Here is a 27,703-nt window from a genome sequence, read left to right as displayed (position 1 = left end):
GAGGTAAAACGAGTCGAAAATGAGGAGAACATGGCTCAGCCTATGTAAGGAACAGAGGTGCACACAAGAGAGTAGCCGTTATAAAAAGCTGCTCGTACCTGAAAGGCAGCCTCGGCGTGTCCCGAAAACAAAATGGCGGCCGCGGCTATGACAAAGCCGCGACCGGAGCTTCAGTCCCCAAAAAAACGGCAATGGAGGTCTTCTAAGAGCCACATGGAGAGCTCATGGAATGCTCGGCTGTGTCCAACATAGAGACCCGCTGGTAGCGAGTCGGAAAAGAGTCGCGGACCTCTCGTTCCCCTCAGCAGGATCGGAGCGCTCACGTCTGCGCCGCCATCCACATCAGGCGCTAAGCCACGCCCTCCAATAAGTGCATCTCTGAGACATAACCTCCTCGTGAGTCTGTATATGAGGTGTTTTTAGACCTGAAGAAGGCCCGGAGCCCTGCAGGCAGGGCCTCTGGAATTATGCGGCAGGAAGGACCACATTAGGTTGCAGAGATGACTACATTGTGTGGTAAGAAAAGCACAATCAACCGGCGCGAGGTGGCACATTGTGTAGCAGCATCACTTCATTATGTTGTCATTTTTACCCACAGTAACCCTGTCTTGGCACAGGACTCCCCTAATTAGTTCCATTTTAACCCTGAAATCCAGCGGCAAGCGTCTGACAGGTGACGTCATCCTTTGCACTGCACAGTGACACGCGATGCAGCGTTTATAGTAACTTTGGATCCGTTGGAACTAGAAACATTTTATTTGTTAAAATCCGATAATTATGCAGCAGATGATGGATTATACAGCAAATCCATAATGACGGAAAAAATACAGCAGAGGCAAAAAGCGTAGTTCCAGTGGCCCTGATTGTAGGACGAGGGGGACAGGAACATGGGGTGAGTCTTTGTTAGAGGTCTCGGCAGGTCTTGCATGCCGCTCGGAGCATAATAATAAAAGGTGATGAAAGCGAGTTTCTGTGGGGTATGACCCCGTTGTCTCTAAACTGAACTTTGCTTACTAGTAACATTTTTTAATCGACTCTAGTTTATGAACATTGGTTGTTTAATTCCACTATCAACATATAATTCAATAATGGGTGTTTGCTTCTGGAATGGCCTTGTACTTGTCTAACCCTGCTGTGTACAGATGCTGGGCCCCCATCTCTGGACGGATCCGAAACCTCCGCATCATTGCACGAGTATTTTAGTAAAATAGTAATCCGTCCGGGGGTGACAGTGCCGCGCTATACAAATGCTGATTGATTGATTGATTGGTTTGATTGATTGATGGACTGATGACCTCATCTGCCAGGGATCTGGATCTGCAGAGCCACATCTGATATGTGACGGGTCTTGTTTTTTTACCTTACAGTGACGGCACCCTAAACCCAAACGGGGTGCGCTTCGGCAGCGCTGAAATCTACAACATTGGTAGGTGCTCGCTGTTTGCCTGTGCAGTTATTTGTCTGTCTAGAGTACGTTTACTCTCTGTTGCAAGGTGTTTTATGACATGGCACAACCATGTGTATTTCTCTTTCTTTCAATTCTTGTTTAACTTTTACTTTAGATAATTCCTTTTTTTTTTAAATTGTGTCTTCAGTAAACACGCAACTCTGGTTACTACAAGCTCTCCTGATGGTTCGGCTGCTAGGTCCTGCTGCACACACAGTCTTCCAATGTAAAAACAAAATCTGAAACAGACTATCAGCTATAGATTCCTTACCTTAGAAGTACCCCCAGGCATTAGACTGGATCCAGGGAAATGTTTTCGTAGCAGTACCCCTGCGTGTCGATGGGTGGCGTCGGTCGACTCCGCGTTCGTCGTCTGCGTCATGGTCGCTGGGTTGACGTCGCAGTATCCACTTAGACACCGCCCTCGCGTTCTGACGTCAGTTCTTTTTCTTTTTCCGTGCTAGCCAGCGTAGATCCGGAAAGAGCGGTACCTCCAGTCACTTTTTGACTGATATTTTGCACTTTTCTTTTGAGTCGTCTTGACTCCTGGTGCACTGGGGATGCCACGTCAAACCGGCTTCAAGCCTGGTGACTCCTGTTACAAATGTCGGTTACGGACCCGCACCTTGTGTGCCTTTGGTGCCTGGAGTGCAACCATGAGCCAAAGTCGTGCTCCGTTCTGCGCCACTCGAGGTCCCGTTCAAGAGGGAGGTCGCGGGACTGGTCGCAGAGTCGTCACCACCACTCGTCATCAAAGTCTTCGTCTTCCAGTAAGTGGAAGCACAAAAAGAAGGCAAAGATGCATTGTCGTTCTTTGCGTTCTCCCCGTCCGTCAGCCGACACGACGCAGGAGGCAGATGGTGCTCTATCTGTGGTTCTGCCGCAGAACCAGCTGGGTCGGCTCTGAGCTTCCCACCCTTTCCCGGAGCCAGAGCAAACCCTGCCCAATTTTGTAGCTTTCACGAAGCCCTCCCCTACATCTTTGGGCAGCCCGACTCCGCCGGCGCGCCTTCGGGCCCTGCGGACTCGGTTGGGGGCTCTAGGCCATTCTCTACGTGAGGAGACCACCACACTCTACACGAGGAGGCTGCCACACTCTTCACTAGGAGACCGCCACACTCTTCATGGGGAGACCGCCACACTCTTCATGAGGAGACCGCAACACTCTTCATGAGGAGACCGCCACACTCTTCATGAGGAGACCGCAACACTCTTCATGAGGAGACCACCACACTCTTCACGAGGAGACTGCCACACTCTTCACGAGGAGACTGCCACACTCTTCACAAGGCGACTTCCACACTCTTCACGAGGCGACTGCCACACTCTTCACGAGGTGACTGGCACACTCTACACGAGGAGACCACCACACTCTTCACGAGGAGACTGCCACACTCTTCACAAGGCGACTGCCACACTCTTCACGAGGCGACTGCCACACTCTACACGAGGAGTCTGCCACACACTCGACATGAGGAGACCGCCACACACTTGACATGAGATCGCGACACACTCTACATGAGATCGCCACACACTCGACATGAAGAGACCGCTACACACTCTACACAAGGAGGCCGCCACACTCTACACGAGGAGACTGCCACACTCTACACGAGGAGACTGCCACACTCTACACAAGGAAACCGCCACACTCTACACAAGGAGACCGCCACACTCTACACAAGGAGACCGCCACACCCTACTTGAGGAGACGGTCACACTACACAAGGAGACCACCACACACTACACAAGGAGGCCGCCACACTCTACACAAGGAGACCGCCACACTCTTCACGAGGAGACTGCCACACTCTTCACAAGGCGACTGCCACACTCTTCACGAGGCGACTGCCACACTCTACACGAGGAGTCTGCCACACACTCGACATGAGGAGACCGCCACACACTCGACATGAGGAGACCGTCATACACTCGACATGAGACCGCCACACACTCTACACAAGGAGGCCGCCACACTCTACACGAGGAGACTGACACACTCTACACGAGGAGACTGCCACACTCTACACGAGGAGACTGCCACACTCTACACGAGGAGTCTGCCACACACTCAACATGAGGAGACTGCCACACACTCGACATGAGGAGACCGTCACACACTCGACATGAGGAGACCGTCATACACTCGACATGAGACCGCCACACACTCTACACAAGGAGGCCACACACTCTACACAAGGAGGCCGCCACACTCTACACAAGGAGACTGCCACACTCTACACAAGGAGACTGCCACACTCTACACAAGGAGACCGCCACAGTCTACACGAGGAGACTGTCGCACTCTACACAAGGAGACCGCCACACTCTACACAAGGAGACCGCCACACTCTACACAAGGAGACTGCCACACTCTACACGAGGAGACTGCCACACTCTACACGAGGAGACTGCCACACTCTACACGAGGAGACTGCCACACTCTACACGAGGAGACTGCCACACTCTACACGAGGAGACTGCCACACTCTACACGAGGAGACCGCCACACCCTACTTGAGGAGACGGTCACGCTACACAAAGAGACCGCCACACACTACACAAGGAGACTGCCACACTCTACACGATGAGACCGCCGCACTCTACACAAGGAGACGGCCACACTCTGCACAAGGAGACTGCCACACTCTACATGAGGAGACTGCCACACTCTACACGAGGAGACTGCCACACTCTACACGAGGAGACTGCCACACTCTACACGAGGAGACTGCCACACTCAACACGAGGAGACTGCCACACTCTACACGAGGAGACCGCCACACCCTACTTGAGGAGACGGTCACGCTACACAAAGAGACCGCCACACACTACACAAGGAGACTGCCACACTCTACACGATGAGACCGCCGCACTCTACACAAGGAGACCGCCACACTCTGCACAAGGAGACTGCCACACTCTACACGAGGAGACTGCCACACTCTACACGAGGAGACCGCCACACCCTACTTGAGGAGACGGTCACTCTACACAAAGAGACCGCCACACACTACACAAGGAGACTGCCACACTCTACACGATGAGACCGCCGCACTCTACACAAGGAGACCGCCACACTCTGCACAAGGAGACTGCCACACACTACACAAGGAGACTGCCACACTCTACACGAGGAGACTGCCACACTCTACACGAGAAGACTGCCACACTCTACACGAGGAGACTGCCACACTCTACACGAGGAGACTGCCACACTCTACACGAGGAGACTGCCACACTCTACACGAGGAGACCGCCACACCCTACTTGAGGAGACGGTCACGCTACACAAAGAGACCGCCACACACTACACAAGGAGACTGCCACACTCTACACGATGAGACCGCCGCACTCTACACAAGGAGACCGCCACACTCTGCACAAGGAGACTGCCACACACTACACAAGGAGACTGCCACACTCTACACGAGGAGACTGCCACACTCTACACGAGGAGACTGCCACACTCTACACGAGGAGACTGCCACACTCTACACGAGGAGACTGCCACACTCTACACGAGGAGACTGCCACACTCTACACGAGGAGACCGCCACACCCTACTTGAGGAGACGGTCACGCTTCACAAAGAGACCGCCACACACTACACAAGGAGACTGCCACACTCTACACGATCAGACCGCTGCACTCTACACAAGGAGACCGCCACACTCTGCACAAGGAGACCGCCACACACTACACAAGGAGACTGCCACACTCTACACAAGGAGACCGCCACACTCTACACGAGGAGACCGCCACACCCTGCTTGAGGAGCCGGTCACGCTACACAAAGAGACCGCCACACACTACACAAGGAGACCGCCACACACTACACAAGGAGACGGTCACGCTACACAAGCCGAGTCATTTGCCTTCACTCAAAGTACATTGTCAAACTAATTTGTTTACAATACTGTCATTAATAATGAAAGGATGCTGCCAGTATAAAAGAAAGTCTCTTTTCAGAATGTTAAGATCACTGTTACCGGAGGGGATTGTGTGAAAAGGCACATTCCTCAGTGCTTGTAGACCTTGATATTTAACCCAAGTGTGACTCTGTCTTACAAGATGCAGCTATAAGCTTCTTTTTGTGGTTTTCTCGTATTTCTGCTAAACTCTCGTTTTTTGAGTGCCTAAACTTAAAAATCACTATCTGTCCAATGTAGGTGGCCCTGCTATTGGCCATTCCTAGTAATAATTTTCAAACAAGGGGGCAGAAGGGGTACCCATTGGTGATTCCCTTGATCTGTCAAAAAGTGTTAAAATAAGAAATAATTGTGCATCAATATGACCACGTATTTGTCTTGTAGCTGGTAAAGGATGCTGTTTTTGTAAGCTTAACGCAGTTATGGCCGTGAGGTCCGACCAAACGAGGCTTTACGAGGTAAACCATTCTACAGCAGAAATGAGCATTGCTGGATGACAGTAAACTTGGTATTCAGATGAGAAGTTTTTAGAAATTATTCTGTAATGCTCAATCAACTTGTGCACTATATGAATGGAATGAGTAAAATCATCTTGTCTGCTGCGTTCAACTGTCGCGCACCTCTCTCTACTCGACTGCGCGGCTCAAGGCTTCGGGTACAGGTGATGTTCCTCAAATGGTTCAGGTCATTCTTGGTCACCAGAAGCCATTGAAGAAAGGGGGTGCCCGCCTCTTTCATTTAATCCAATTTCTACCATGGAGGTCCTCACAGCTGTATCCCTCGCCTCCTACTTGGATTCCAGCAAGTTGTAAATCAGCTTCCAGGTCAGGGGTCAGAGCAGAGCTTCTATGGTTCTATTGGTCCATCAGTAATTATGTCAGAAATCTGGATCTTGAGTGCTTGAACACACAGCACTTTTGTGGTGTCACATTGGGGCTTCTTACAGGAGAGGGGGGAACAAGGGTACGAGGGGGGCACTCTGTAAAAAAACAACAACAAAGAAACATCAATCACTGCAGGAATCACACCGGAGTCAAGAGCGTGGTGGGGTGTGCCCTGTGGTGAAATATCTGCAAGTCGTCAGAGCATCCAGCAATATGGCCTGGTCCCCTTCCCCAAATCCGCTCTCTGAGAAGCCTCAAATAAGCAGCCCGAGACTTCTTCTACGTCTGGGCTCTCATGTAGACCCCCCTGCACTGCTGATGGACCAGCATCTCTTTGATCTGAAAAGCTTTTCAACACCCTCACTTCATAATCATGGAGAGCAGGGTTTTGCAGTCCAACTCCAAGACTATGACAGTGGCAGCATGCCCTAAACACCTCTCCCAGCCCCTGCCCTTCACTGAAGCTCTGAGACCAGCCCTGCAGTTCTCTGTCAGTCCAAGGACTATTGTTGCACTCTTTGGCGTTGTGTGCACAGTTCATCCTCCTCTGTCCATCAAGGTGTCATTTGTTGCCCTGGCCTTGTATTGGTCACTAGGGCTGCTCTTGGGGTGATACATATTGTGTGTCAGGGTAACAAATGAATGAATGATTAATTTCACAGTGGCCGCCATGTTTTCAAAGTTGAAGGGCTGTCATGGACCCTGTTGTGGGCGGTACGGTGCCATGCGTCTTCTGCATCTATAAGACTGGTCCCAGCATGTTGAACCCATTGCTTCCTTGTACTCTTCTCTTTCAGTTGAGGCCTTCGAGGAGGTGGAGGACAGCCTCTGTGTCCCTCAGTACCGGGCGGATGGCGAGGAGCGAGTGATCCTTTTCCTGAAAATGGCCACCAATGAGGTGTTCAGCCAAGGGTTGGTGAAGAGGATCAGGGAAGCGATACGCAAGGCTCTATCCGCACGACACGTTCCTGCTCTTATTCTGGAAACCAAAGGCATTCCGGTGAGTTTGGACCAACTTTGTAATTTGTGTAAATGAACAACAAATCTCGCAGTGGAAGTTCTTAAAATCTGGTAGAGTGCTAGATGATTGTGACGTCAAATCAGTAAAGTTACTATAAAAATTACTTTGTAAAGCAGTAGCCAAAGTGCACGACACATCGGCTGTTATTTGTTCCTATTCAAAACAACATTTTGTCTCCCCCTGAGAATGAGTGCTGCGTCAACAAATGATGAATGGAATGCTGAATGAATCAAACATTCACCTCCTGTCAAGAGATCCGGGTTTAATCCATCGTTCTTTTGCTCACTTCGCCCCCTCAGTTTGGACCCAGCCATATGCAAATCAGTCTTGACCCTGTGCCTCATGGAACATTCCAGCCTGAACTGCCAAGCTGGGTCCTCCGTGGACCGGAAACAAACATTCTGGGGTGAATGTTTGACATTGTTTTGCATTCTGTCCATCAACTGTTGGTTTTGCATTTGTCACCCAGAGTGGGATGGGTATACCCAGACGTGAGTCCCGTGCTCTCCATGCCACTGGAGTCAAGCTATCCTGGCTGATGAGGGGTGAAACCCTGAAACCAGTCCTAGAATGCTTGTTTCCAGTCCGGAGAAGCCCTTGCCTGGCAGTTCGGGCTGGGCTGTTCCCAATGGGCGAAGGGTCAACATTGATTTGCATATGGCTGGGTTCAAACTGCAATGGCATGGTGAGCAAAAACCGATAGATTTAGGACCAGATGTCTGTACTGGGGTGAATGTATGACATTGTTCAGCATTCTGTCCATCAACTGTTGGTTTTGCATTTGTCACCCAGAGTGGGATGGGTATACCCAGACGTGAGTCCCGTGCTCTCCATGCCACTGGAGTCAAGCTATCCTGGCTGATGAGGGGTGAAACCCTGAAACCAGTCCTAGAATGCTTGTTTCCAGTCCGGAGAAGCCCTTGCCTGGCAGTTCGGGCTGGGCTGTTCCCAATGGGCGAAGGGTCAACATTGATTTGCATATGGCTGGGTTCAAACTGCAATGGCATGGTGAGCAAAAACCGATAGATTTAGGACCAGATGTCTGTACTGGGGTGAATGTATGACATTGTTCAGCATTCTGTCCATCAACTGTTGGTTTTGCATTTGTCACCCAGAGTGGGATGGGTATACCCAGACGTGAGTCCCGTGCTCTCCATTCCACTGGAGTCAAGCTATCCTGGCTGATGAGGGGTGAAACCCTGAAACCAGTCCTAGAATGCTTGTTTCCAGTCCGGAGAAGCCCTTGCCTGGCAGTTCGGGCTGGGCTGTTCCCAATGGGCGAAGGGTCAACATTGATTTGCATATGGCTGGGTTCAAACTGCAATGGCATGGTGAGCAAAAACCGATAGATTTAGGAACAGATGTCTGTACTGGGGTGAATGTATGACATTGTTCAGCATTCTGTCCATCAACAGTTGGTTTTGCATTTGTCACCCAGAGTGGGATGGGTATACCCAGATGTGAGTCCCGTGCTCTCCATGCCACTGGAGTCAAGCTATCCTGGCTGATGAGGGGTGAAACCCTGAAACCAGTCCTAGAATGCTTGTTTCCAGTCCGGAGAAGCCCTTGCCTGGCAGTTCGGGCTGGGCTGTTCCCAATGGGCGAAGGGTCAACATTGATTTGCATATGGCTGGGTTCAAACTGCAATGGGATGGTTAGCAAAAACCGATAGATTTAGGACCAGATCCCTGTACTGGGGTGAATGTATGACATTGTTCAGCATTCTGTCCATCAATTGTTCTTTTAAAAAATATATTTTTGTAAAACATTTTTGTATTATTTTGTATTTTTATCATTTATCATATCTTTTTATTGAGTATTTGTCGACAGAGGAATAACAGTCCGATCAGCAGTATCAGGTCACTATAAACATACAGAGTAGAAACAGACTCTCCCATTTCCCACAAGTTGAAAGCTCGACAGCATCATAAGTCTACATCACTTCATTCAATTGGGGTTACACTCACGCACATGTCCATTGCAGAGGACCTTATCCCTGACTCGGCACATAAGCCACCCCTGTATTTATTCCAGCGGTCCCAAATCTTTTCCCACTTACGGGGACCACCACAACTCTCGTAGATGACCCTTTCCGCCACCATAGACCAGTCCATCTCTTTCCAGTCCTTGCGCTGTGGTGGTGATTCTGCTCCCCATAATCTCAATGTTCCTCTCGGTCACCATGAGGCCTAGGGTGACCCACATCTGTATCCTCCCACAGATTCAGAAGACACCACCTCTCCGAGGGAGAAGCATCCCCTCCACCCACACCTAATACAGGCCACCACTGAGGTCCAATAAGTCTGTATTACGGGACAGTTCCAAAGTAAGTGGTAGAAGGTGCCCTCCTCCCCACATCCCCGCAATCAAGCCAAATCAAGCCTCTTTCCCATCTTGACTAATGTATTACAAGATACATGTTATGTTATGTTAAGCACATTTTTATAGCGCACAACTCACCAGGGGGCATCTCAGCGCTTACATAGTGATTGGAGGCTGATGGATGAAACCAGAGTCAAGTTGCTTCATGAGTTCAAAACAGAAAGGCATTTAATTGTTTCCTGAAGATGCTATAAGAAGTACATTCACGCAGGGCAATAGGCAATTGGTTCCAGTACAGTGGGACAAGGTACGAGAAAGCTTTGCCCCCAGTGCAACTAAGACTTATTCGGGGGACCTTTAGGAGAGATAAAGAATTAGATCTGAGGTTTTGACCAGATACCTCTTTGGTGAATTTCTTTTGCAGGTAATAGGAGCCTTTGCCGTTTAAGGCATTGTAGGTGAGGCAGTAGATCTTAAAGTTGGATCGCTTCCTTGCTGGTTACCAGTGAAGCTCTCTCAGCAAGGGACCTAAGGGGGAATCTGCTGGGCGATTCAGAATCATTCTTGCTGCGGTATTTTGAATCACTTGCAATTTAGCAAGTAACGTCTCGCCTACTTCAGCCAACAGTGCGTTTCCATAGTCCAGGCGACTAATCACCATAGCCTGGTCTAGGGTTCTGCGGTGTTTGGTGGGCAGATAGGGCAAAATCTTACGTAGGATACGAAGGCTCTAATACCAGGAGCTAGTCATGGCTGCAATGTGATCTTTCATGGATAGTGTCTGATCAAGTTTTAGTCCAAGATTTTTCACAGATTGTTTGGGGGTGGGGGGCAACTCCCAGCTGAGATGGCCATCCGTCCAAATGTTTGAAGCTTTCCCCATTAGCAAAACCTCGGTTTTCCTAGGATTCAACTGAAGGTAGTTCTCCGTCATCCAGTTTGAGATGGCGAGCATGCCGGCAGAAAATCAGGTTTTCTCAGCTTCTACGCTTGAACCGATTGTAAACATGAGCTGAGTATCGTCAGCATATGAAATTACATAGGCCCTGTGCAGTATCTTGAGATGCACCAGGCGAACTCGGAGCCAGATTGCCACCTCTTTGGGCGAGGCTAGGGTTTCCTGCCAGTCTTCGTCCTTTATGTCTCCAGTATCAGCTTCCAGCGTTGACAGAGCTGAAGCAATGCGTCTGGTGCATTGTTGGATCTGTTTTTTATATGTTAATGAGATCGATTTGCATGCCAATTAGTCATCTAGTAGTCTGGTTTCCAACGGTATGCTTCCGGGAGGGCCTCCCTTTAGGGATCACCGTCATTAAGGCGTGGCAGACCTGAAGATATTGAAGGACTCTGAGGCAACTAGGTCATATTCACGCTACAAAACGAGAAACTGTAACAGTGTTCCACCTCTCCAGAGATCTCTAACCCTGGAGATACCTATCAGATCCCATTAATCAAAGCAGAATCTTCAGCCTATCGTGGCCAGTTTACCTGAGTCCCACAGTGGAGTGGACTGTGTGATCTTACCCTCCCAGCCCAATGTTTTGAGGTTTTTGTGCCACAGTTGAACTGTAAGCGCTGTGGGTTCCGTAAGAGTAATATTTTGGGGAGGTGTACAGGCGTTGTTTGTAGACATGTGGTTGTAATACATAGCGGTCCATAGTGTATGCCTGGTTGTTAGGTTATGTTATGTTAATATAACTTATTAAGCGCATAAATACCCGAAGGTGTCTTGGCACTAGGAACTACAGTAAGCCTTGGAGATTCTTGCTTTAATTCAGGTATAGCCATGTCTTCAGACTCTTTCTAAACACGGCTAATGAACTTGCAAACCTGATGTGCATAGGAAGTGTATTCCAGAGCTTTTGCCGTGCCATAGCCAATGCTTCGTCCCCCCCAGCTAGAGGTGCGAATCCTGGGAACCATCATAAGTTTGGTGCCAGTAGATCGAAGCTGTCTACCCGGGCAGTACCAAGAAAAATGTTTCCTTAGGAACATCAATCCCATATTGTTCAAGGCCTTAAAAGCTAGGCATAGCATCTTGAACTTTACACGACTTGCTACAGGAAGCCAGTGGAGTCTATGTATTTCGGAATAGGCTGACTCCTACTTCGGCAGATTTAAGAGGAGACTTAGGGCTGCATTCTGCACCATTTGCAGTTTTTTCTGATGTTCTTTTTGATTATTCAGGTACAACCCATTGCAATAATCAAATTTCGATAATACTAGTGCAGTCAGCACCGACTTCCTAGAATCCATAGGGATGTAAGGAAGAACCCTGCTTAGTTTCTTGAGCAAGTAAAAAGTGGTGGAAACCGTAGCATTTGATTGCTGGGGCGAATGTTAGTTTCTAATTGATTAGAATCCCAAGATTTGTTGCCTTTTCCACTGGTTTAGGCAACTCTTCCATCTCTGTAGGTCACCTGATGCAAACCCATCTTGGTTGGAGGTTGCCTAAAATCACTATATCGATTTTCTCCGAATTGAGTTTAAGACAATGCTTGCCCATCCAACTGTTCGCTGCCTGCATACAGTTTCCAGAATGCAGTAGATGAGAGGCTTGCTCTTTATACGCCGCTCCGACAATCTGTGTGTCATCAGCATACGATGTTCATCTAAAGCCGAAATGCTGGCTCAGCGGAGCCACCTCCGACACGTAGATATTAAAAAGGGATGGACTCAGCGATGAGCCCTGCGGAACCCCACATGGCAGGACAGAGGGTGTTGATTTGAAGCCATCAAAAGCCTCTTTTGTGTTCTTTTGGTCAGAAAAGATGTTCACAAGGACAGAGCTAGACCCTTTACCCCTACCTTTCTCAGGCGGGATCGCAACAGCTGGTGATTGACAGTGTCAAACGCTGCCGAGAGATCCAAAAGGATCAGAGCGGCCTCGCCACCCCTGTCCATAACTGTCTTGATTTCTTCAGTGGGCTTTATCCAGGCCGTTTCCATGCTGTGTTCTAGATGAAAATCAAATTGTGAGGTATCAAGTAGCTCAATTTCCTGAACAAACTGAGCTAGTTGTTTATTCATGATGTTTTCCACTATCTTAGCTGGAAAGGGTAGCCTAGCAATAGGTCGATAATTGCGAGGATCAGATGGATCCAAGCTTGTTTTTTTTATCAAAGGGTGGATCGATGCGTCCTTTCAAATTACATGAAAACATTCCTGAGGTAAACATAGTACTACAAATTTCCGAAAGAGTCGGCCTGACCTCTTTATCTGTACCTTTTAAAACTGCAAGGGGGCAAGGATCCAAGGGAGACGGTACATCCATGGACCTCACCCTCTGAGCGGACACATTTGACATCAAAACTGCCCTCGGAGCTGACAACTTGGGCATCAAAATCGAAACTGCCCTTGGAGCCAACATCCTCGATTCAACTCTGATCCGAAAGCACCGGCACCGATGACGTAGACTGACTCAGACTCCAGCAGTGTCGAACCAATTCTCAACAAGCTCCAGAAGGAGATCGTCGCTCGACAAAAACAATTGGCCATACACCGCCATAGACTCTGCAATCTTACCCGTCCACTGGGGACCGCTGCTCAACCATCCGAGGGGCATTTGTCATTCTAAGAAGCCCTCAACATGCCTATCCCACACAAGAGGTGTAAGAATACGGACAAAGCCACCATTCCTTCGCCCCCACTCCCCCATTCCATAGCATTCAGCATCTCCTCCTGCTTCCCCAGAGTACTCCCTTTCTTATACACCTAAGGAGTCTCCACATTCTGATACAGGAGACCACGGGGTAGACTTTCAACACTACTCCACAAGGTGACCCATGGGAGTCCTACATGCTGACCCAAACGGGGACACTGACCCTTACCTGTAGTGTGTCCGTCCCTCCACCTCCTACCAGACGCTTATTGGCAGGGCTGCCTCCTACTACAAGGTGGATCTCCACTCTGAACCTATCGAGGACCTTCGAGACAATTTTTTCCACGCACTACTCCACCCAATTCTTTCCCATGCTTAGCGTGCTTCGACATTCCCCAGACATCTTCCAATACCCTGTCCGCACCAGGGTCATTATACCCAGGGTGGACATAAAACAGAAGGCCTTCCCTATTGACCCTATTTACATATGTGGCCTGCTCCCACATGACTTTCTGGTCGGTCAACCCGCCGGCAAGGAGATAACTCTCAGGCTACTGGGGATGCCCCTCCACCAGAAAAGGAAAGCAAGCATATTGATGCTGTGGGAAAGTTGGTCGCCGCACAGTCGGCTAACCGCTGGCGTATCACCAATTCCATTGGCCTGCTTTAACGCTAGGGCCGTGCAACAGTTGTTATAAAAAGTCCAGGACAACAATGTTAAGGTAACAAAAGGCCTTAGAGGTAGTATGTGGTTTTACTGATGTCCAAGCACGGGAAGCTCATGGCAGTATTTCCTGTTTAAATGCCAGACACATATTCCACCCCTCGAGCAGACTCCCTTTAGAACTGGGGTGCACACTGCAAAAACCTTTTTATTTGAGTCGTGTAAGTCCTTGCTTTTTTAAGCACGCGTACACCCCACCCCAGTGAAGATGAGAACAGATATGATTTCTGTATAGGACATTGAGGAATAAGGGAGCATAAGGTTCTGTTTGCTCTCTGTAGACGTCCGACTGCTTTAGTGCAGTGTTATCTGAGAGAAACGCTCCATGTCTGTCGATAACCTGCCTAAGCAGCGCAGCAAAGCTCGAGCACTTCCGCAAGTGGAACTTAGATCACCAACAGCTCTAGAACGTGTGCAAGAGATGGTAACACCCCAGCTTGAGAGGCCATTTAGACTCCGGATGCAGTCTGTCCCTTTCAGTGATGGAGAGAAGTTGGTGGTTGCTGTATCACTCGCTGGTGCCTCTTCATGTGACTGCCTCACTCCTGAACAGCTGCACTTTGTAGAACTTCATACACGTAAAGACTGCAGTGAGAAGCCACCAGCGAAGACCTCTGGGAAGTGGAGATGATGTTGCCGTTGGTACGTGGGTTACAGGATATACCTCTTTCCCTCCTAGCCTTACTTATTGCTACCGTAGCTGTCCTTACGACTCTTTGGACTCCGAAGCGCACCCATGAGTCCATATCAAAGCCGGCTTGAGCTACAGATTAAAGACTAGGGTCTCCAAGTTGTTTTCAGTGCCGCGGTTTTTCGGGTTCCTTCAAGGACGCTGTTTTTCTTTTCCACCATTGTCGAAATCTCTCCCCTCCCTGGCCGTACAATGCTGTTCTCGGACCTCATGAACCATCTTTAACCAATTCGGGAGGTGGAGATCAAGTATCTGGCTTGATAGGTGGCTTTACTTCTTACCATAATGTTCATAAGACATGTGAGTGAAATCAAATTAAAGAACCCTTTCTGCCGTTTAACTGCGGAGAGGTTCTCAAGACAAGGGCTGCTGGTTCAGTCTTAATTCCATATGAACAAACCATTGGTGCTGTGAACATGTATTCTATACTCGTCACCTCGAGTCGAGAGGTTCCTGCTCTGTAAGACATCAAGCAAAGCCTCCGGTTCATTCTTGAGTAGATCAGATTGTTTAGTAAACCTAACCAACGGTTGTTTGCTATTGACGAGTCTTAAAAAGGACATCCACTAGGAAAATCAACTGCGGATCTCAGATCTCTCCGTGCATACACAGTTGGTGTAGGAAGCCAGCTCTGCATATACTATACCAAAGTAGGGTACAGTGCGCAGAGTCCCGAGCTCCCCAAAGGTACAGCAGAGGCTAAAGTAGAGAGCACCGTACTCTTCTGTGGTAGCGTGGGCGAGCACTAAGGCTTTATCAGAGGGGAGCATTGAGCATTTGTTGCACACACTCAGGTAAGAAATGATGTCACACACTCAAAGACTGAATCCAGACCAATAGTTTGTATAAAAAGTTATTTTGTTGTTTTATTTCTAGAACTAAGGTTTACTTAGTAGCAGGTAAGTTAAACTCTTCGTACAATGTTACTGTTCAAAAGGCGGTGAATGCTGGTGTGGTATGAACATTTAGATTACTTTTGCAGTGAGAAAAACAATAAGTAAACTGTTCAAAAACCCTTTAAATGACCTAGATTACTTTTGAATTACTTCGTAATTACTTTTCTGCTTTGGCCTTTAACACACTCCTAGCACAGTTTGAACAACACAGGACATTTGTATGCAGGTTAACTCTTGTGAAGGCAATAGGTTACTTTTTGTGCAGTACAAGACAGTTCAACACTTGAAGAATTTTCAGAGAAAATCCACTGTTCAGTCTTATGGAGAAAAACAGTGTTATGTTTACAGGAACGTAGATGGTTTTGGAATAGGATTTTAGTTGAGTAGAACCAGGTTTACTAAGGTTCAGGTTGCCACTCAAGGGGCACCACCAGCGGCACTAGGGTGGCTGAGTGCAGGGTGCCATTGTTAGCCAGTGGGGCACCTCGGTTGGTGGCTGCTCACAGGCAAACCACTCTGCCTCGGAGCTTCGCTCCTAGGGTCAAGGTAAGGCAAAGGGGGTCTCAGGTTGGCACCAGGTCCACACCACCAATGGTCCAGGGGCGGCCGGGTGCAGGGTGCTCAGGAGGTGTCAGGTGGCCAGTGCTATACTATGGAGGACATATGTCGTGGAAAATAACTGCAGGCTGTAGCCAGTGGACTGGACGAAGGGAACCAATGACTGGAGGATGAAGATTTTGAGTTTCTGGACACAAGGACACCGTCGGTCGGGCACCTCGGTATTCAGGAGATGCGGGTACAGGAGTTTCTTTTCGTGTAGGGTCGTTCTCACCGGTTCCGATCGCGGTTGGGGGGGACCCTTCAGGATGAGGCTGCAAGCGTCAAGGAGAATGTCGGTGGACGTCGTCTAACGCTGGATAACAGGTCAGGCTTGCTGGGGGGGACCTTGCTGGGGTGTTGGGCCATTCGGGCCGTGGGCTTCAGGTGCAGAATAGTGAGGACTCGCGGATACGGCTGAATCTGGAGTCCTGGCTTGGGTTGGTGTTAGACAAATCCAGTGTCCACGGGAGATCAGAGTTGCCCCTGTATTGGAACTTTCATAGATTCCCATGCTTTGTATCATTCCCCGTCGTCAGAATGGGAGCCTCGGTAAATCAAAAATATCATAACCATAGGTACAAAAGAGAAAATTAGGCCTAGGCCGCATCTCATTTTGTAGCCTATCCACCTCTTTTTGTAAAAGAGACCAAACTATCTGCAACAACCAATCAGAAGAGCCTCACCCCATAGAACCCTCCTGAGAGAGCCTCAGAGCATCATTCTTTCTACCACACTTTTTGCTAAGGGAGTCTCCACTGGCTTTGCTCAGTTTTCTTCAAAGAACTTTAATTCAACCCTTTTTTCTTGGATAATGACTGACAAGGAGAAGAAGGCTTTGTTCAAGGTTTGTGCTACTTCCTCTAAAAATCATCTGTATGTAGATGACAAGCATACAGATTGCATTTATTGCTTGTACCCTGACCACAAAGCTACAGAATGTAAGATATGCAGGACCTTTTCATCAAAGACCTTGAGAAACAGAGAAGGGAGGCTTTTAACCTGGCTTCAAAAGATGAAATCCAGGAAGGACATTGCTTCTAGCGACAGTGAGGAGTCTTCGTCAGCAGCCTCATCGAGAAGATCTGTTAAAAGGGGTAGGTCTTCCCCTTCTACCTATGCTGAGCCTCCTTCAAAATCCACCCAAAGGATCTCTGACAGGTCTGGTGGTTCGGATCCCCTAAAATCTCCTCACCGAGGTGTAAAGGAGAAAGTGGGAGTGAGTGCTGAGGTGATTTCTTCACAGAAAGGTTCCAAAGTGCCTTTTGTTCCCTCACCATCTTCAGAGAAGTCAAAAGGTTTCAAAAAACCTGTCTCTCTTCCTCAGAAGTCTAAGTCTGTGAAGAAATCCCGGCCGTCGACAATGACATCCACAGGTACGTCGACAACGGCGGTGAAAACTCTTCATTCTTCCAGTTTGGCCTCATCGGCGGGATCGTCGACGATATCTTCATCGACGGCTTCGAAGCCTTCGATGTCGACGATTGGACTATCTTCTTCGTCGACGAGTTTGGTATCGTCAGTGTCAATGAGGATGACACCGACGGTGGTGTCGACGACGACTATGGCTATAACGACGATGGCTCTGATCATGACGTCAAGCTCGTCGATGGTGCCGTCGACGCTGGCTCCTCCGTCGATGATGAATGATTCTACGTCGACGACGTCCTCGCCGACGATGCTTCCGTCAACGATGGTTCCGTCGACGATGATTCCGTCGACGATGGTTCCGTCGACGATGGTTCCGCCATCTACAATGCTCTCTTCGACGATGGTTCCCTCGATGCCTCTCTCGTCGACGACCTCGTCGACGGTCCCTCCTTTAAAAGTGGAAAAGATTAGAATTATTGTGAAAAAACGCCAGATCACTCCGGATATGACGTCTCCGCGAAGGGTGACTCCCCTTCCTACGGCCTTACTGTTGGATGAAGATAATTCAGAGGAGGAGGATGAAGAGGATAATAAAGATCCTTATGGAGTGGCTTACAGTCCATCGCAACTCCATGTGAAGTGTCAGGACTCTGATTCTGATGGTTATTATGAGGAGGAACTGCGTCAATCTCCTCCTAGACAGCAGATTCCACATCAAGTTCCGCAGGGTATGGTTGCCATGCCTTCATCACTCATATCGGGCCTGCAAATTATGCTAACGGACTGTAGGAAGAGGCTTCCTTCACAGGCTCCGGAGTCCATTCAGGTGCCTCCTCCGTCTTTACCACCATCCTCTACGGCAGTGGTGCAGCCGCAATCTCAAGAGCAAGAGGAAGTTCGGCAGCCACCTGTACAGGTTCAGACCATTCAAGATACGATGATGATGATGATGATTCTTCGGATGCAGACAGAGACAATCCAGGAGTCTCTCATCCTGACAAAGAATTGGGACGATTACGTCATCCAAGATCCTTTCTCTCCTTCTCCAGATCCAGTGAATTCGCCACCTGTCGATATAGGTGGGTTCCATAAGCTTATGGAGAGAGCTTCTAGGCGCTTTGGCCTTCCAGTGTCTACAGTGCATACCGACCTTCCTTTTTGATTTCAAGGAACCATATCAAAGATCTGTCCGCTCTATGCCTATAGTCGACCATGTTTGGACTGAAAGCGATAGAGTCCCCTGCTACCGTAATTCCTGTCTAGCCTCGACTGGAGAAAAAGTATAAAGCTCTGGATAAGTCCAGCATGTTTGGTTGGTCAGCCAAAACCGGACTCAGTGATCTCGCAAGCAGCTCAAAGAAAGTCTAAAAACCCGGCAGCCCCTCTTGCTTCTCCACCAGACAAGGAGGGGAGACGCTTGGATAATGTAGGGAAGAGATTCTCCTCTATGTCCAGTCTTCTAGTTCGTGCCTCCAATGCACTTGCAATTTTAGGCCATTATGACCACCAATTGTGGTGTGATATGACTCCGTTCTTGGATCATCTACCGAAGGCTGTTAAAGTTGAGCCACGGAAGATCTTAGAGGAAGGAGAACAAACCTCTGCAGAAGTGATTGACTGCTCAATGGACAAACCTACAACTGCGTTCAGAGCTCTGGCAGGTTCGGAGGTCCTCAGAAGGCAAGGATGGCTTCGGGCTACTTGCTTCCGCCCGGAAGTACAGAACAAAATGTTGGACATGCCCTTTGATGGTGATATGCTTTTCGGAAAGCACATTGACAATGCCTTGTAGGAGATAAAGAAGGACACTGAAACAGCCAAGAACTTGGGTAACCTCCAGTATCGTAAAACGCCTTTAAGAGGAGCGAGGGGGAGAGTTTATAACAACAGCAGAGGAGGATACCAACAACGTTACTCCTCTTACTCTCAGTCCTCACAATCCTACAGGCCACAATATTCGCAGAGGCAAGGACAATCTGCCTCTTTCTCTCGCCAACAAGGGAAACCCCGACAGGGTCGCCAGGGTAGGGACAACTCAAAGCGACAATAGCGGCCTCCTGGCTCTGTCTACTGTTCCTACCCCTCCAATACTACAGTGGGGGGCAGGATTTCTTATTGTCTGAAAAGTTGGAGAAATATAACATCAGACCAGTGGGTCTTGAATATCATTCGGAGTGGCCACACCTTGGAGTTCCAACATCTTCCTCCAATCAGAGCTCCTGGCGCCAGCAGCGCAAAAAAACCTTGACTGCTTTGTCTCGAAGCCCACCAACTCTACATCAAGGAGGCAATAGAGCTGATCCCTCACTCTCAGAGAGGGAGAGGCTTTTATTCCAGGTTTTTCCTGGTTCACAAGACGAAAGACAAATGGCGTCCAATTTTAGATCTAAGAGAGCTCAACGCCTATCTCATAAAGCTCTCATTCAGGATGGTCACTCTTCAAGATATTCTACGTCTTTTGAATCCAGGAGACTACATGGCAACACTGGACTTAGAGGACGCATACTTCCACGTCCCGATCCATCCGGCTCACAGGCAATATCTTCACTTTTCAGTGGCAAGAGCCACTTTCAATTCAAGGTGCTTCCTTTTGGCCTCAAGTCGGCACCACGGATATTTACCAAGGTTCTGGCACCTGTGGCTGCATTCCTCAGGAAGCAACCTCTAGAAGTCTTTCCCTACCTAGACGATTGGCTTATAAAGGCGCCATCTTTTCAAGCAGCTTCCAAGGCGGTTTCACATTGCATCCACCTTTTCAACAGCTTGGGTCTTCAACTCAACATAGAGAAATCAGTCCTTCAACCAGCCAGGTCTGTAAGGTTTCTAGGCTCTATTCTGGACACCAGACGCTGCAAAGCTTTCCCAACGGAGGAGCGTCAACACAAGCTCATGCAATCAGCTCGTCTATTGCAGAAAAAGAAGACACTGTCGGTATGACTCTACAAGTCCCTGCTAGGATCGATCTCATCCTGCATACCATTAATTCCGCACTGCAGACTTTGCATGCGGTCGCTGCAGGAACAGCTGGACAAGCAATGGTACCAGGCGGAAGGCTCCTTCGAGCACAGGATAACGGTAACCCCAGCAATGAGAGACGCATGCAGCTGGTGGCTGGTACGAGAGAACAACTCAAAAGGTTTAAACTTCCCGCTCCCTCCATCTCCCATGGTTTCGACGACAGACGCCTCACTAAAAGGTTGGGGAGCGGTTCTGCAGAATTTACATGTGAGTGGTCATTGGAACCCAAGACAGCGGAAGTTCCACATCAATCTTTTGGAAGAGATGGATATTCGCTTGGCTCTCTAAGTTTTTCTGCCGAGAGTTCAAGATCATACAGTGCTGGTCCGCACAGACAACATGACTGCCATGCATTATATCAACAAACAAGTAGGAACCAGATCCCAAGCTCTTTCAAAGGAAGCTCAGAGAATTTGGGGCTGGGCTATTCTTCACAACATTGCGCGGAGCACCTCATGGGTGCGCTCAATATAAAAGCGGACGCTCTCAGCCGCCAGAGGTCACTCACTCACGAATGGGAATTGGACCAATCCATCCTCAACGAAATCTTCACGGTCTGGGGGATCCCGACCATAGACTTGTTTGCGACCCCGGAGAACGCCAAATGCCAACTTTACGCCAGCAGGGATAACCATCAGGGATCCTTGGGGACTGCGCTTTCGATTGCTTGGTACGGCGCATTTCTCTACGCCTTCCTCCAATTCCCCTAATTCCGAAAGTAATCAGGAAGATCAAAGCGGAACCGTGCACAGTGATCTTGATTCCACCAGTGTGGCCCGACAGTTCTGGTACACAGAACTCCTCCTACTGTCTCGGGATCAGCCAATACACCTACAGCCGATTCCGTCTCTGTTGACAATGTCTCAGGGTCAGGTACTTCATCTGGATCCCAAATCGCTCCAGTTGACTGCGTGGCTCCTGAGTACAGAGAATTTAAAGATCTAGATCTCTCCAGGAATGTAAAGATATCCTGTCTCAGTCCAGAGCCCCAAGTACAAACAAAACGTATCGGGCTAAGTGGAGAAGGTTTTGTCTCTGATGTCATTCACAAAATCTGCATCCTTACACTGCGCACCCACATCAGATTTTGCCTTATGTTCTTTCCCTGGCTAAATCAGGGTTGGCTCATTCCTCAGTCAAGGTGCATCTGGCAGCCATTCCGAGGTTCAGGCGCACATCTTCAGGTCCTTCGCTTTGGTCTGCAAGGATCATCAAGGAATTTCTGAAAGGCCTGTTCAGAGTTTTTCCTCCGGTCCGGCCTCCTCCGCCGGTCTGGCAACTAAATTCAGTATTGACTAATCTGATGAAAGCCCCATTTAAACCCATGCATAGGGTAGACCTTAAATTTCTGTCATGGAAGCTTGCTCTTTTGTTGGCTCTAACATCAGCTGGGAGGATAAGTGAGCTCCAGGCTTTTACAATTGAAGAACCTTTTCTGCAGTTCAAGAAAGACGTTGTAATACTGAGAACAAATTCAAAGTTCATCCCAAAAGTTCCCTCTGAGTTCCATCTGAATGAACCGATGATTCTAAAGTCCCTTTTTCCACGACCTAACACACCAGCGGAATGGTCTTTACATTTGTTGGACGTTCAGAGGTGTCTGAAATTCTATCTGGAATGGACTAAACCTTTCAGGAAATCTTCACAACTGTTTATATCTTATGGCGCTCCACGGAAGGGGTATCCATTGTCTAAGCACAGTATTTCCTGTTGGATTTCCAATGCTATCCAATTTTGCCATCAGCAGGCGGGCAAACCGCTTCAAAGACGAGTTCGAACTCATTCCACGAGATCTGTGGCATCCTCAGTGGCTCTGTTTTCAGGAGTCCCTTTCAAGGACATTTTTCGGGTGAGCTACGTGGAGCAGTACCCACACCTTCACGAAGCACTACTGCCTTGATTTGTCCATGAAGGATGATGCAGCTTTTGGACAGGCAGTCCTCAGAAATCTGTTTCAATAAGAGGTGAGCTTTCCCTACAGTCCCTCCTTCCTGCGATTCGCACATTTTGTATCTCTTGTTGTATCCCATACTATGGTAACATTTGTCATTTGGTTTACTGTGGGGGTTTTATATATGGAAATACAGCAGTATCATTGAACAAAATGTGCTTTTTTGTGGCTTACTGCTTGCTACTCTGATACAAAGCATGGGAATCTATGAAAGTTCCAATACTGGGGCAAGAAAACAAGTTACTTACCTGTAACTTTGGTTCCCCAGTATTGGTAACTTTCATAGATTCCCATGCACCCACCCTCCACCCTCCACCCCTGGGAAAGCTCAGCCTTATTGTCCTATGATGTTGCTGTTACACAACGGCTACGAAAATCTGAGGCTCTGAGGCTCTCTCAGGAGGGTTCTATGGGGTGAGGCTCTTCTGATTGGTTGTTGCAGAAAGTTTGGTCTCTTTTACAAAAAGAGGTGGATAAGCTACAAAATGAGATGAGGCCTATGCCTAATTTTCTCTTTTGTACCTATATCTAGGATATTTTTTATTTTCGAGGCTCCCATTCCGACGACGGGGAATGATACAAAGCATGGGTATCTATAAAAGTTGCCAATACTGGGGAACCAAAGTTACAGGTAAGTAACTTGTTTTCTTCTTTGGGAAGGCAGGGCAACTCTCCGAGGTTCTTGGAGGCTGCTGGCAGCAGGACCTGCTGGGGTTCCGTTCGCAGTGATTTCAGAGCAGGAGACAGGCCAGTAGAGCAAAACTGTTGTAGTTGTCCTCCTCTTCTGCATCACGACCCTTCGGTCCTTCTTCTTGTGTCTTCGAATCTGAAGAGGCAAGATTCGGGGATGCCCCTAAATACTACATTTAGGGATGTTACAGAGGTGTGCAGGTTGGGACCAATGGGTCCCTTCCATGAGGGTGTTTACCTCCCTTAGTATGCAACCCTCCAGTGGTAGGGGGGCATAAGCCTTTTTCTGATTGGAAGGGTCCACCTTCTAAAAGATGGCGGGGACCGAGATGTAGGATTCACCCCGCCTTCCTCACCTAAGGAGTGGATTTGGCAAATGTGACGGTTCTTGTGACAAAATGGGGGTCAGAACCAGTGGGAGCCAGTTGCTGGAAGCAGCAAAGGGCTGGGGGTAGCTAACAAAGGCAGCTGGTCTTTGAAGCTCCTCTTCGTGGACCCTGCCCATCCTAGGGAGGAGGAATGACATCACTGCCCAGGATGTGCTTTGTTCCAGACCCAAAGAGCGGACAGCTCACTACCCAGGGGTCCAGAAACCTGTCTGGTGGTGGCAGAAGTCTGGGAGCCAGCCAGGAACCACGCCAGGGTTGATCATTTTTCAGGGGCATCTCTAAGATGCCCTCTTTGTACATTTTTCATTAAATCCCCCACTGGCATCAGTGTGGGTTTAATGTGATGAGAAGTTTGATACCAAACGTCCCAGATTTCAGTAAAGCCGTCATGAAGCTGTGAAGTTCGTGTTGACAAAGTCCCAGCCCATGCACTCAAAATGGCTTCACTGCACTTACAGTAACAGTGAATGGCACAGGCACTGTAGGGGCATATTGCTCATGCAGCTATGCCCTCACCTGGGTTTGGCACACCCAGCCTTAAGGCCTGTAAGGGCTGCTAGAGGGGTGACTTACCCATGCCACAGGCAGTGTTGGTGGGTCTGGAGCACAGGGATGTGTGCCATGTTGACTCACCCAGTCTGTATTGGCAGGGTGGCGGTGGTACAGTGAGGGGTCTCTGAGGGTGGTATAATACATGCTGCAGCCTTCAGAGGCCCTCTCTGGCCACAAGAGGTACCTTTTACAAGGGTGTTGGGGATTGGTTAGTGGTAGTAATATCACAACCATACCAGGCGCACAGCCAGTGTTTACGTTATTTCCCCCTTTTCAATGATTCTTCTGATTCAATCTTTGTTCTTAATTCTCATATTTATTCTGAGATATTGTTTCACGTGTATTGCTCCAAATTATATATCAATATATTCTTTTTGCTAACTTAGCATAGTATCTTTCAATACATGAAACTCATAATCAAAAACATTTTTTAACATCATAATACATTTGTAACAAACCTCACTGTCAGTGTAATGGGGCTGAACCAGGTATCTATTCTGTCACGCGTTCGTAAAGATCCTTCTTGAATGAGCCTCTCGATCGATGTAATATGATCGAGAGGCTCAGCCAAGAAGGATCTTTACGAACGCGTTTTTTAAGACTATCGATACGTTGTTCTAACGATTACGAAGAGCAGAATAGATACCTGGTTCAGCCCCATTACACTGACAGTGAGGTTCATGTAGGCGATTGCAATACGCACAGGCCCCCGAAGAAGGGACGCTTGTCCCGAAATGCATCGGGCCAACAAACTCAACAATCGTCGATCATTTGTTACAAATGTATTATGATGTTAAAAAATGTTTTTGATTATGAGTTTCATGTATTGAAAGATACTATGCTAAGTTAGCAAAAAGAATATATTGATATATAATTTGGAGCAATACACGTGAAACAATATCTTAGAATAAATATGAGAATTAAGATTGAATCAGAAGAATCATTGAAAAGGGGGAAATAACGTAAACACTGGCTGTGCGCCTGGTATGGTTGTGATATTACTACCACTAACCAGTTTTCTTCCTTAAATCTATGCAATTTTGGGTTGGGTATTCCCTTTTTGCCATGATACAGACCGCACTCTATACAGTACTTTAAGGTGTTGGACTCTTGCCCATAATTGGATGGCGTATTTATCCATTCCAATTTGTTGCTCCGAATTCTGTGGCTTTCTTGTTCTTGTCCTTGTCCTGCCCAGGGAACATTGCTGCTTAACCATAGTCTTGTCATTGGATGAGGTGTATCCTTTCATCGCTGAAGTTAGAACACTATTTTATTCTTTTGCAATTTCTATAGCATTTTACTTTTAGCATTTAATGAAAATGTGCGCTCGTTCTGCTCCCCTCGCTGCATCTAGTTGTTTCCTAGACAGTAGAAAAAATAGAATTGCAAGATGGTCACCACAATGCATCTATAAGCATTGTGGTGGCCTTTTTGTAATTCTACAGTACAGAATACCAACAATAGAATTGCAAGATGGCTGTCTGAGGGTACTGGCTTTGCCAGTGCTGGTGCTGTACAAGCACTATCAAGGTTTTACCAATGATGGTTTTAAACTAGCAACAGAGGCATCAAACCAGGGGGATTCCTGCACCTGTCTCTGACAGTTTTTTGTAAACACATGTGTGTCAGATCTGACTGCCACCCGCTCTGCAATGTTTGGTGCAGCCTTAAGATTACAAAGATCGACAGCCACCCCCGATGAGTCTGCTTGCATTTCAGGTGATAAAAGATTTATATTTATCATCAATGTGAACATTGCTTTAGTGGAATACAGGACTGCAGTGTGGCTCCCTGGGGTATAGATGGAATGATGGAAGGGTGCTCCCTGGCTGAAAGGCGTGCTATAGTGCACACCTTTCAGCCAGGGAAATGGTCCATGGGTGGAGCCATGAATAAGACTGCATGGTGTGGAGTTGTTACATGGATGGGGTGCCTGAAGCAGACTGCATTATTGGATAGCCACTCTTCGGATGAGAGGGAGGCATGTGCCACAATGTATTATGGGAGGCGGATCCCTGGCATGTATGGTAATATGGTTCCACTGTGGAAGCATTATGCAGGATGTTTGTACAGACTCTGCTAATCTTGATGTGTTTTTTCCAGTACACGATCAGTGGGAAGAAGGTGGAAGTGGCTGTGAAGCAAGTCATCGCTGGACGGGACGTGGAGCACCGTGGAGCGTTCTCCAATCCAGAATCCCTGGATCTATATCAAAATATTCCTGAGCTTCAAAACTTCTGAGCTCTTTGAAGACCTGCTTGAGTGCACCACGGTCCACGTATACAATGAAGTATGCGCCAGAGAAACAATATTGGAACTATGGAGCGCTTTAAAGACATTTTGTGCAATGCTTTATAAAATCCTCAAGACTCGCACTTTGTTACTGGGCTCCACTTGGGATAAAAACCCAGTGGCTCCATTTTCAGGTAGAGGATAAGGTCCTGGGCAACCAGAAAAATGTGATCCGTAGTGGAATCATTATTAGTAAAAGCATTTATTTGGTTAAATTTGCACCGGCGTTCTCCGGTTTGCGCTTTAGCTCAACTGGCCTGGCGACGGAGTGTATTTTCTATTGTGTCAAGGGATGTTTTTATGATTAAGTTAAAACTTTTTAATTTTGAAATGTATTTGTTAATGTTGAGTTGAGATACTATTCTGCTGTTCTAAATGTTTGCTGTCTGTTCTATTTGTGTCTCATTTACGTATATCATGACAACAAAGGGTTTGAGCCACAATGTGCTTTTACGTGACACGCAGGCTTTTTTCTCTGGACCTTAGCTTGTCTAGCGCACTCCGCTGGAGAGCGTTCTTGAAGGATCTTCCTTTACCTGTGGGGGGAGCTCTATTTCTGTTACACTTACTAAGGTATGTTCAATCATTTTTAGTGAGTTCCTGAATCTGTATTCCATTCTTAACCCTGATGATTGAATTCTAAATTTGTTACAAAATTCCAGAATGTATAGTAATTGTGTAAACTGCTTATTTCAAATGTCAATTCATTTTTTTCGTATATATACATTTTTTACAAAAGTATTCGAATGTGAGTGGTACAGGGTTTTACTTCTGATCTGCATGGTAAATAATGTGGGATACAAAGGATGCTCTGCTTAGTATGTTGGATGAAATCATACTTCTCAAATCCTATGCAGGTATTTTCTGCGAGATACAATGCCTGAGTTTTGCAGACAGGAATTTGGATCAATGTTGTCATGAAGATTTGAGGGAGATAGTGATGCATGCACAATGTTATTCCGCGTGGTAGCACTTACGTGTCCAGATGCAATTTCAATGTGCAATAAACAAATCCACTCCCAGTGCCTCTTTCCTGTGTTCCGCGTCCATCCTCTCTTGATTTTCAAGACTGCTGCCTGCTCCTATGTCTTTGTCTTGCTCCACCTTCAACATACAGTAGGAGGATACAGTGGGGATACCTTGGAGCACCCTGAAGGCACCTATGGCATTACAAGACTAGATCAGTGGTATCAGATCACTCTGCCTTGCAACGAAAGGATCAATCAAGGTTTTTGGTAGAAAGATATTTGCAGGAAAATAGGTTGCTGCATATGGTCAACAAACAAATTAGTTTTATTTTTTTAGAAAACACTTATCTGACT

At 47.8% G+C, this 27,703-nt stretch overlaps 1 protein-coding gene across 2 annotated transcripts in view; it reads left to right on the top strand.

Annotated features, from left to right (window-relative positions):
* Window positions 1-27,403, top strand: part of AACS (acetoacetyl-CoA synthetase) — a 324,332-nt gene extending 296,929 nt beyond the window's left edge. For both annotated transcript variants that reach the window (XM_086942682.1, XM_086942681.1), the window contains 3 exons: window positions 1,368-1,426; window positions 7,061-7,263; window positions 26,193-27,403. In XM_086942682.1, the coding sequence (XP_086798808.1) occupies window positions 1,368-1,426; window positions 7,061-7,263; window positions 26,193-26,330 (400 nt within the window). In that variant the 3' untranslated portion in view covers window positions 26,331-27,403. The remainder of the gene's footprint in view (window positions 1-1,367; window positions 1,427-7,060; window positions 7,264-26,192) is intronic.
* Window positions 27,404-27,703: the final 300 nt, after the last annotated feature.

This window comes from Lissotriton vulgaris, chromosome 11 (assembly GCF_964263255.1).
Source record: "Lissotriton vulgaris chromosome 11, aLisVul1.2, whole genome shotgun sequence".
Lineage (NCBI taxonomy): Eukaryota > Metazoa > Chordata > Amphibia > Caudata > Salamandridae > Lissotriton > Lissotriton vulgaris.
The sequence above is the reverse complement of the archived record's forward strand: the minus strand, read 5'-3'. Positions and strand labels throughout refer to the sequence as shown.